At 34.1% G+C, this 11,493-nt stretch overlaps 1 protein-coding gene across 2 annotated transcripts; it reads right to left on the bottom strand.

Annotated features, from left to right (window-relative positions):
* Positions 1–3,065: 3,065 nt before the first annotated feature.
* Positions 3,066–5,890, bottom strand: LOC131598867 (uncharacterized). 2 transcript variants are annotated; one of them, XM_058871437.1, is made up of 2 exons: positions 5,685–5,890; positions 3,066–5,003 (listed from the first exon to the last, which is right to left on the bottom strand). In XM_058871437.1, exon 2 carries the CDS (start codon positions 4,947–4,949, stop codon positions 3,288–3,290), a length of 1,662 nt encoding a protein of 553 aa, XP_058727420.1. In that variant the 5' UTR covers positions 4,950–5,003; positions 5,685–5,890; the 3' UTR covers positions 3,066–3,287. The 2 variants fall into 2 exon arrangements, with proteins under 2 accessions (XP_058727420.1, XP_058727421.1); XM_058871438.1 differs by having other exon boundaries at positions 3,066–4,960; positions 5,685–5,889.
* Positions 5,891–11,493: the final 5,603 nt, after the last annotated feature.

The raw sequence follows: 11,493 nt of genomic DNA, 5'->3' as shown, positions 1-11,493 counted from the left end.
TCATGGTCTTGAAACAACTGAAACACTAGATTCAAAGCACACCGGAGTGCGAGAATACTTGCTTTAACAGGGATTTGATTGGGCCCAAATGAGAAAACTTCAGAAACTCTGTGGACCGTACCGCACTTCAAGAAACCTGAATCCTTGACCAATGTATCGACAGATAGAACAGTCATTTTTGCTATAGCTTTTGAGAGATGGAACATTGATCCCGCGATCAGAGAGCTAATGCCATGTATGTATGCATATAGTCTAATGCAAAACCTAAGCCAGTTAGAAAAAGATCTAAGGACAAATTTTGGGGTGCAACAGCTTGCTACACATAATTTGTTACCGCAGTTTTTTAGGACAACCGTCATTAAATTACTGTTTATAAGTCCAAATATTCATCAGGGGCGAAAATTTTAACCTATTACAACGGTGTATATGAATCCGTTGTAACCTTGGCGAAATCAAAAGCATAAGGTTATAGCTCTGACAAGTGTTGAATAGAGTTTATAGGAACGCCTAAAGGTCTTTGTGAACTACTATGATTAAAAGACAATTAATTGAGATTGGTTTTGAACCTAAAACATAAATGAAGTTATTTTATGATAACAAAGAAGTAGTCTCAACTTTACGCAAACAGAATTTTTGAGGTGGATAAAAGTTTCATCAAACATAATTTTGAAGAAAAAATAATCAAATTCTCTTTTGTTAAATCTAAATATTATCTTGCAGATATGTTAATAAAAATTGTCTCACATAAAGTCTTCCATGGTCAAGGTCCATATTAGTATTAACTACTCCACAACTTGAGGGGGTGTTGACATGAGATGTCTTTTCCTATGTAATTTGTTAGAACATAGAATCCAAATCAAGTTCTCACCAAGAAATCAATGAAGAGTGACTAGGTCATTTAAAACAAAAAATGTGACTAGATTTCTATTTATTTGGAGCAAATATGAGTTAAAACATGGGAGTCAAGTGAAGTTTGTAAGAGATTGATTTTTTTATTGGAGAACTTTCCTATAGAATATTGAAAACTTGTTAGCTATTCCATTCATAGATTGAAAAGATATAAAGGGGCATATGTTGGGATCATCAAAACTTTATTCTCCCTTTGGATATTAGGAACTTAGTTAGTCACTGTTGAAGCAACTTGAGATACTATCATTTTTTTTTTTACGTAGCGTGACTTTGAAGCACCTTTTAATTTCTATAAAAAAATTGTAATCTATTCAAATTCTTGCAAGTATATGGCCATGTCAAATTAAGTGTATTTATTGTAAGCAAAAGATCCAAACCTTTAGTTTGTTAGAAAAAAGGGACTTTTTTTTGTTTGCCGATAAAATGGGATTTCATAATTAGAATAAGTGAAATTTTAAAAAATATTTGTCTAATTTAAATTCCAATTAAATATTTTTTAAATAATTTAATTTTAATTGAAACTTATTAACCATTAAAAAAATTTAACCTTAATTCGGTTGGATGAGTATAATGATAGGACCTTTGATCGTTCAAAATTGCGTTCCATCATGTCAGACGATAAGCAATATCTACCTGACATAGAGAGTTAGTCGTTCAATTGTGCTTGAGTTGTCAAAATTAGTCTCACTCACATAATGAACGTGGACAGTGACGTGTCCCAAGTATCAACTAACTTAGAGTCAGTTAAAGGGAAGAAATTATTATCTCTATGATTCTAAGAGCCCATGTCCTCTAAAGACCATGTTCCTTGGTCGTGAAGCTGTGGCAAGCAACTATGTGCCTCTCTAACCTATACCCAATTAAACTATAAATATATCCAATTTTGTAAGAAAAAACACATACAGAGTTTCTTGCCATCGTGCGTGAGCTAACCCTACATATTGTTCAAATATACAAAACCCCATAAATGACCCTACCAACACAGGGTGTCTGCTCTACTGCGAATTGAAATTCTATTTGATCAACGACAAGAAGTCAACAATATTGATACATTGTATGAGACAATATGATGAGCAAGAAGCAAAGAACAAATAAATAAATTAAATAACATGTATAAATGTTAATCTAGTTCGGTACAACTTCATCTACGTCCGAAAAGCATCGGTTAAATGAAAGAAAATTCAGTAATTAGTAGTCAATCACAATGGTCTCGTCTTAACTCTCTCAACCCAGTGCCTTTTTTTAATACTACCCGTATTTCGACTCAAGCTCCTCTTGAACCTGAGACCCCTCATTTTCACTAAAATACTCTCAAATGTTTTCAAGATAACAATTATATGTGGCGTGATAAATCACAATTTCAACCAAATATTTTATCCTTCTAACTTAAGAAAGACACTCAAGAATAGAGTACTACAAACAAAATACAAAGACTCAATAGAAATAGAAAAATGACGCACTAAAAGCTTCAAGTTCTGAGATTTCAAACAAGGAGTACATCATGAATCATCTCCTTAAATAGCAACCATAATCCAGCCAAAAAGAATAATAGAGTTTTGACAAAAACCAACTGAACTCAAAAAGCGCAAATTCAATCTTTCTCTATTATAACAAATTTGAATCTTGAATAAAATCGATCCAATTAAATCTTAATCCGGTAGAATTAAGAATTTCTAGAATCTTTATCAAACGAATTAAGATTTTATTTATTTTTTAAATATGAGCTATTTATCATTCTTATAATTGAATAAAAAACGAAACAAATCTTGAAACAAAGCGTTATAGCGATAATCAAACGATTATAGCATACACGCTAGAATCAAACTGAGAGAATATCTTATACTAAGTTAGAACATCTTGCTTAATTTGCTTAATTTTAAAAAAAAAAACTATAAAATTTTAAAAAGATTAATTATGATAGATTTAAAATTAAAATTTTAAAAACTATAGGGAGGTGAATACATATATCAAGGGGAGTCACTTATAATTCTCTATTTTTGCTTGTTGCAGCTTATTAGACAATGGCCCAAAAGAGACTTGATCTCCAATCCTTTAAGTTTATTGATAAACCAAATGAAACAATCAAAACTTTCAGAAATACTATAAAGCATTTTTCATTGCTAATACATTAATAATTATGTATTACCAAAACAAAATGAAAAACTATATAATGATTCAAGTTAAGAGAGAAAAGTTTCAAACACAAAATCCCTTTTTTCAACTCTACAAAGAGAGCTTCAAGGAACAATTCAAGCCAAAATCTACTCTACTTTGAACTCCCTTCAATCAAAGCTTATTCTCCTATCACTTATTTACACAAAACAAACCAAAAAAAACAAAAACTTGATCCAAATTGATTCTATGTTTTGCAGAATGTGTTATTTCTCTTGAAGAGAGATAACAGTTTCAAATGCACCAACCAATGCTTTGACCTTACTCTTCCTAGCTTCAACAAGTTTACTTGCAGTTTCCTCAATCACATTGTTAAACAATCCTTGTGCATCTTTCTTGTCCTCGAAATCTTGGTGTCTCAGCACAACTTTCTCTTTAACATTTGCTTTCTCTTCCAATGCTTTCGCTCTCCGAAACTTAAGCTTTCTTGGAGTATTTCTCTCACTTTGATTATCAACCACTTTCCCTTTTCTGAGCTTTAATTTCGCCATTTCGCTATCCTTGTCTTCTACTTCCTTAACCTTTCCCGGCTTGTCGACCATTAAAGTCTCGTTGTTTATAATGCTTTCGATTTCAGAGTTTCCCGATAAAGAGGCCAGCTCGTATTCACTAGTTGTGTATTCAGATTCGTCTTGGTTTTCTTCGGATATGGATTGAGTAACTGAGGTTGATGAAGACTCGGGCGTCAACAACTGAGGGAGGTACGATTCATCATCATCGTAGGTTGCGTTTTGATTAGATTGCAAAGTTTTGTTTTCAGTTTCCGTCTCGATGACGTACAAAGTCTTTTCCTTTACCTCATGGATTTTGTTTTCCTCGAGTTCGACATTTGTCAAAGTCTTCTGATTCCTTGGATTCTCGTGTTCCTCAAGTTCGACTTTTGTCGCAGCTTTCTGATTCTTAAGAGGAGACACAATTTTCAGATTCTTGTGCTTGATAGAGGCTCTAGGAGATGACAAAGCTTTTATAGGTACTTTCAGTTTTCTTGGAGATGCTTTGAAGGAAGCTACTTTCTTTTCCGTCTTGATCTCGTTACTTCCTTTGTTCGTTGCACCGCGAATTGAACTCAATGACGACGAAGGCTTTGTCAACAACTTCATTTCGGTGCCATTTGAAGAACGTAAATGTGATGAAGTTCCTTCCGTTTTGGAAGTAAATTTCGATGAAGTTTTGACTTTGGAGATTGATTTTGAAGGATTTTCCACTTTCTTGAGAATTGATTTTGGCACAGCTTCCACCGGGACGACAGTTGATTTCGACGACGTTTTGACTTGAGAGGTTGGTTTTGATATACTTTCAACCTTCGAAATTGATTTTGAAGGAGTCTTCAGAAGTTGCATCTCCTTATCAATTGATGATGAAATTTCTTGACTTGTTGATGGAGAATTAAGCGACTTCGATACTAGTGATGGTTTGACCTCAACAGATGATGTTTTCTTCCTGTTTTTGGCTTCTAAGGAATCAGAAGTCCGAGCCTTGGAACCGACTGCTTCTTTGAGTACGACCGTTGACATCTTTCTCGGCTTAGAATCAGCCGATTCTTTGAGTACATCCGTTGACATCTTTGTTAGCTTGGAATCAACCGATAGTCTGGACTTCGCAACCATCCCACCAATGCTCTCTCCACGAGTCTGGTGGTAAAGTTGTTTTCTCGTGGCTCTGTCAGGTATCGAACGTCTTTCCTTCGGATCAATAGAATGGTTCCCCCCATATTTACATCTATCATGACACGAACCGGTGGAAGCTCTGAGATACCGCGGAACAACTTTTTCGCTGCTTTTTCCAGAGCCCGCCTTTCGTCTTTCAACCACTGGCGACGTAGTTACCTCCGGGGTAACCGGTGGTAATTCAGCACTTTCACTTGCCATTAGACGAAAAACTGAAATGCACAGACAAGCAGAACACGATCCCGGACGAAAATCCTGAAATTCGAAAAGAAATCGGATTCTAAATATATCAAATAGTTAAAATCATAACAAACATTCACTTGCTATTATTATAAAAAAAATTAACACACATGGAAAAAAAATTAATGCAATAAGGAGTAATCATAATTAATCATAACTAATCATAATCAAAAGAAAAATCAGTAATCATACTTCAATAAACAGCATTATAATCATCATAATTATGAAACTTTTACTGAACATGATGTAAAAAATTTAACAAACAAAAAAAAAAGCACTTATCATCACAATCAATCACATTAATCATGAAACCAATTATCTAAATCAATCAATGAAGATTCAGAAATTGGAATCATAAGATCAATCCAAATTCATCCACAAAAACAAAAATCAACTTACATTGATCATAACATCACAAAATCCATATCAAAACCTAATAGCCAAGAATATCACAAATTCCAAATTCAAATTCAGGAAACAAAAAATCAGATAAACCCTATTCCCAAAACAAATAAAAATCAAAACTTTGGAAACACTGTGATCAAATACAACAGAAAAATGAATTCTGAAAATCCATGAAAATGAATTAAAAATCAAATTTTGACACAAACCCAATTGCATTTAGGGAAAAACAACAACAACCCAGATCATGAATTTTTTTGGGAATGATGAAAAAAAAAGTAGAAAATATCATACCTTGTTTTCAGAAAAAAGAAAAAGGATGAATCTTGAGAAGAAAGAAAATGGTGTGAGAGAGAAAGAGAGAGTATAAGAAGAAAGTGAAAATGGTTTATGGCTAGAAGAGAACGTGTAGGCAAGTGTTGTTGTTAAGAAACTTTCTTCACTGCGTTCGTTTGTTGCAGAATCGAGAGAGAGAGAGAGAGAGAGAGAGAGAGAGAGAGAGAGAGAGAGAGAGAGAGAGAGAGAGAGTTGAATTTTTAGAATTTTAATATTTATTTGATTTTATAAAGTATTTAAATATAGGAAATGAGAAATTAATTAATGCTAACAAAATAAGAAACCTAATTAAGGAAATTAGGAATGAATGGTCGGTTTGGTTGGTGAAAAAGTGTGAGTGAGTCAAAAAAATGATAAAATAGTTTCCTAAAAATTGTTTTGAGAATATAAATAAATATTTAATTTGAGTTTTGATTTTCCTATTAAGTGGTTTTGTTATATTTAAAATTAGTATTGTAATCTTTGAGTTAGAGTTGATCATATAGGTAAAAAAGTTTTGGTCAAAAGTTTTAAATATTGTTGCATTTTTGGATTTTTGACTTTGAAATATTGGATTAAATTATAAGAAAATTTTATCATACAGAGCCGTCTTTGAGGACGGACGACCGTATATAGCTTCAAATTTATTTGGATTAAATTATAGTTAAATAAAATTTTACAAAATATATGTCATATAAATTGTGATCATGTAGAATCTTTATTTAAATTATAAGAAAATTTTATCATACAGAGCCGTCTTTGAGGATGGACGACCGTATATAGCTTCAAATTTATTTGGATTAAATTATAGTTAAATAAAATTTTAAAAAATATATGTCATATAAATTGTGATCATGTAGAATCTTTATTTGTTTTACTAACCTATTCAGAACTTTTAAAAATTTGAAACGGTTCTGATAGGATGTGTCGTCTGATAAGATGTGTCATCTTATGTAAATGTTTTTTGACTTTCTTATTTAGTTATTTAGTTATGTGAATATAGTTTTTTCTAAAGAAATATCAATTATAGATTTAAATTGTGTATAGTTTTAATGTAAAAGTTGTGCAAAATAGTTACTTTTATATAATTAGAAGATTAAAAATGTTACTTTAAGCTTAATTTACTCAAAAGTTAGATAGTGTGAGCATAAAAATAAAAAAGAAAATGTAAGTGATTTATGATTGTTGACTATGAATATTTTTACATTGGAAGAACTATGTTGCATCAAAATTAGTTTGAGTGATACTTTTAAAAAAATATTTGATTAATATTTAATTAATTTTCTCTCATAAAAAATAAATTTATACAAATAATAGTTGTCAATAAATTTAATATTATTAATAAAAAAATTAAATTTTATATTTATACATGAATTAAAATTTAATCATATTATATATCACCATTTTTAAAAATATTGGTATAACATGACATATTGGTCAAATTTGATTAGTACATATGTCATGCTTTTTTACACTATTAGTTATATTTTTATTAGTTGATAGTTACTAGTTACTACTAAATTTTAATATTAAATTTTAAAACATTCTATATAATATTTACTCAAAATATCTATATATATAGTATAAATTAAATTTAGCCATATAATTTAATAAATAGTTGAAGATTTTATGCAGTGAGCATAATTTACTTGGTCAAAAGAAGAAGAAAAAGTAGGCCAAAATGTACAAAATTTAATAAAATTTGAAATTAATTAATAGTATTTTCAATTTTTGTGTAAAAGAAATTATAAATAAATATAAAAAAATAACTCATACTAAAATTGAGTAATGTGATCAATGAAAATCAAATAAAAAAACAGTTGATTTTGTGATTTCAATCGGCCCATTACTAAAATAGTTATCTTAAACTTTAATTAATTATTTTCATTTTATTTTTTAATTATGATATTTTATTATTTTGCTAAAAATAAAAAGTAATGTTAACTTTATCTAAGAGTTAAAATATTAAAAACATGACCAACACATTATTTTTTATAACTATATTAATTTATTTTTTGAGCTTAAAGGTAGTGCACTCTCAGTGTAAAATTTTTTACACGGTTAGCATCACAACCCTTAAAAATAAATATTTTATATTTAATTTTAAAAAAAGTCAAATTTTAATAAAATTTAACGGTTTGAATTTTACTAACAGTATAAAACTGCTTTATACTGTCGGTGCATTTCTATTAAATCCTTATTTTTTATAGATACATGAATATAACAAACATTTGTCGCATTGTCCTTCTTTACTTGAATTTTACATGTAGAATAAAATATAAGTAAATAAGAAGGTTATAATTCTCTTCAAAAAAATAATAATTTTATTGAAATAAAATAGTGTCAAATCTCGAACACAAACGCTACGATGTGGATACTCAATCCGCTACGATGTCCTTCTTCCAAAATACTCTTCCTCAGTTCGGTAACATCAGGAACACAAACGCGGTCGCCAAATCTCATTATGCCATTCTCGTCAATTCTGAATTCACCTCCTTTTCCTTGGTTAATCAAAGTCAATCTGTCAACCAGCTCAACATCAGTCTTCTGTCCTTCTCTAATCTCGTCAAGAATTCCACTTGTCAGCTTTAGCATACCCAACTTAATGTTATTCGAAGTGCCTTCACATACCAAACTTAAATCCCGAAATTGTTCAATCAGATCTAGTTCTCGCACCATCAACATAGACATATGCAAGGACTTCCTACTCAAAGCGTCGGCAACAACATTCGCCTTTCCCGGATGGTAATTCAGCCCAAAATCATAATCTTTAAGGAACTCTAATCTCCTCCTCTGTCTCATATTAAGTTCTTTCTGATCAAAGAGGTATTTCAGACTCTTATGATCACTAAACTCTTCGAACCGTGAACCATAAAGGTAATGCCTCCATAATTTCAACACAAACACCATTGCTGCCAACTCTAAGTCATGAGTCGGGTAATTCTTCTCATGCACTTTGAGTTGTCTCGACGCATAAGCTACTACCTGTTGGTTCTGCATTAGTACACCTCCTAGTCCCATCAACGAAGCATCACAATACACAACAAAAGATTCCACCGGATTCGGCAAAATCAAAATAGGAGCACTAGTCAACCTCTTCTTCAACTCTTGAAATCCTTCTTCGCACTTTGAGTCCCAAATGAACGCTTGCCCTTTTCTAGTTAACTTCTTCAACGGTAAAGCTAACTTCAAAAATCCTTCTATAAACTTCCGGTAGTAACCTGCAAGACCCAGAAAGCTACGAATTTCGATAACAAACTTCAGAGCTTCCCACTAAGACACGGCTTCTACCTTTGCCGGATCTACGGCAATACCATTGGAAATCACATGGCCAAGAAAACTCACTTCGCTTAACCAGAAATCACACTTCGACAGTTTGGCATAAAGCTTCTTTTCTTTCAACAGCTCCAATACAATTCTGAGATGCTCTGCATGTTCTTCTTCACTTTTGGAATATATCAGAATGTCGTCAATGAACACCACGACGAACTTATCAAGATAAGGATGAAAAATCCTATTCATATATTCCATAAAAACACCAGGTGCGTTAGTAACTCCAAAGGGCATCACAGTGTATTCGTAATGACCGTACCTTGTTCTGAATGCAGTCTTCTGAATATCGTCTGTCTTCACCCGAATCTGATGATACCCATATCTCAAATCAATTTTACTAAACACACTTGCTCCGACCAACTGATCCATCAAATCATCAATCCTCGACAATGGATACCGATTCTTGATAGTAACTTTATTCAGTTGTCTGTAGTCTACACACAACCTCATAGATCCTTCCTTCTTCTTCACCAATAATATCGGTGCACCCCACGGTGACACACTTGGACGAATGAATTCTTTCTCCAGCAATTCTTCTAATTTACTCTTCAATTCAGTCAATTCAGATGCCAACATTCTATAAGGTGCCATCGACACAGGACTGGTTCCAGGAACCAACTCAATAGCAAATTCTACCTCCCTTTCAGGTGGTAGCTCTCTAACATCTTCTGGAAAAACCTCTGGAAAGTCACATACCACAGGCAATTCACTACTTACTGCTCTCCCTTTCATTTCCATCGACGCGAATAACATAAACACGGCTGCCCCGTCTTGAATCGCTTCACCCACTTGTCTCGCAGTCATCGCTAAATCCTCGACACTAACCTCTTTCGGAAAGATGACCGTCTTCGTAAAACAATTGATATGAACTCAGTTGAATTGCAACCAGTTCATCCCCAAAATAACGTCAAGTTGTTCAAGCGGGAGGCACACTAAGTCCATTCCAAACTTTCTACCAAATATATCAATAGGACAGTTCAAACATGCAGATGAAGTGGTCACTGAACCCGACGCAGGAGTGTCAATAACCATACTTCCATTTATTTTCGATATCTCTAAATTTAACCTCTTAGCACAATCCAATGAAATAAACGAGTGAGTCGCACCAGTATCAATAATCGCAATTAAAGGTGTGTTATGTATGAAACACGTACCTTTAATCAGTCTATCCTCTGGAGTAGTTTCTGATCCAGACAAAGCGAAAACTTTTCCTCCAGACTGGTTCTTCTTTGGCTTGGTGCACTGCGGACTGATATGACCCTCTTCGCCACAGTTATAGCAAGTAACAGTCTTCATTCTACAGTCAGAAGCAATATGGCCTACCTTACCACACTTGAAGCACTTCCTCTCTTCTCTCTTGCACTCGTTCCTCTTATGCCCTGGTTCACCATAATTGTAGCACCTAACGGGAGCGCTAGAATCTCCCCCACTAGGCCTTTTCCAATCACCAGCTTTTGGGTTTCCTCTACCATATAGTTTACCTCTATCCATAGGCTTCTTACCCTTCTTATCAACTAACTCGCAAGAGTGAGATGATTTCAGCTTAAGATTATCTTCCTCAAAGATTCTGCTACAGTCTACTAAATCAGCAAATCGGCGAATCCTCTGATACCTGATGCCCTGCTTGGTCTCGTCACAAAAGCCATTCTCAAATTTGATACACTTAGAGAATTCCCCAGCTGCATCGTTGGTGTAGTGTATGTAGTACTTAGTCAACTCCACAAATTTAGAAGCATATTCTGGCACTGTCATGCTACCCTGTTTCAGCTCCAAGAACTCGATTTCCTTCCTTCCCCGAACATCTTCAGGAAAGTACTTCCTCAGAAATTCCCTCTTGAATATGGCCCAAGTAATCGCGATCCTATCAGAATCCAATTCAGTTCTAGTAGTAACCCACCAGTCGTCATCTTCTTCTGATAACATGTGAGTGTCGTACCTCACCTTCAGATTTTCTACACAATCGATCACTCGGAAGATCCTCTCAATCTCCTTCAGCCATTTCTGAGCACTATCAGGATCATGGGTGCCTTTGAACAATGGAGGGTTGTTCCTCTGAAAGCTGTTCAACTGCCTATCAGCACCAATCCCAGCTCCATTGGCATTCCCTCCCAGTACACCAGCAATCATGCCAAGAGCCTCTGCAATAGCGTCATCATTCCTTCCACCCCTTCCAGCCATTGTTCTGCTAATTCACAAAACAATTTCGTTAGAACAAAAGTATCGACAGTGTCTACCTTACACTAGTCGCATACAAGGGAATACTGACACTAAGACTCTGACTCTAACGACCGACTATGCTCTGATACTAGAGGTGGCAAAACGGGTCGTGGCCTGCCGGGCCGCCCGCGCACCCGCCAAAAACCGCCCCGCCAAAACCCACCGCCCGCCATAGCTCGCCCCGCCAATGCCCGCCGCCCGCCAAAGCCCGCCCCTCCTCCAAAATTCCCTCTTTTTT

The sequence above is a fragment of the Vicia villosa genome, linkage group LG4 (genome assembly GCF_029867415.1).
Source record: "Vicia villosa cultivar HV-30 ecotype Madison, WI linkage group LG4, Vvil1.0, whole genome shotgun sequence".
Taxonomy (NCBI): Eukaryota; Viridiplantae; Streptophyta; class Magnoliopsida; order Fabales; family Fabaceae; genus Vicia; species Vicia villosa.
Note: the sequence above shows the minus strand (reverse complement) of the source record. Positions and strands in the feature narration are given on the sequence as shown.

Coding starts and splice junctions, on each gene's coding strand:
- LOC131598867 (XM_058871437.1), bottom strand. CDS start 4,949: ATGGCAAGTGAAAGTGCTGAATTACCACCGGTTACCCCGGAGGTAACT.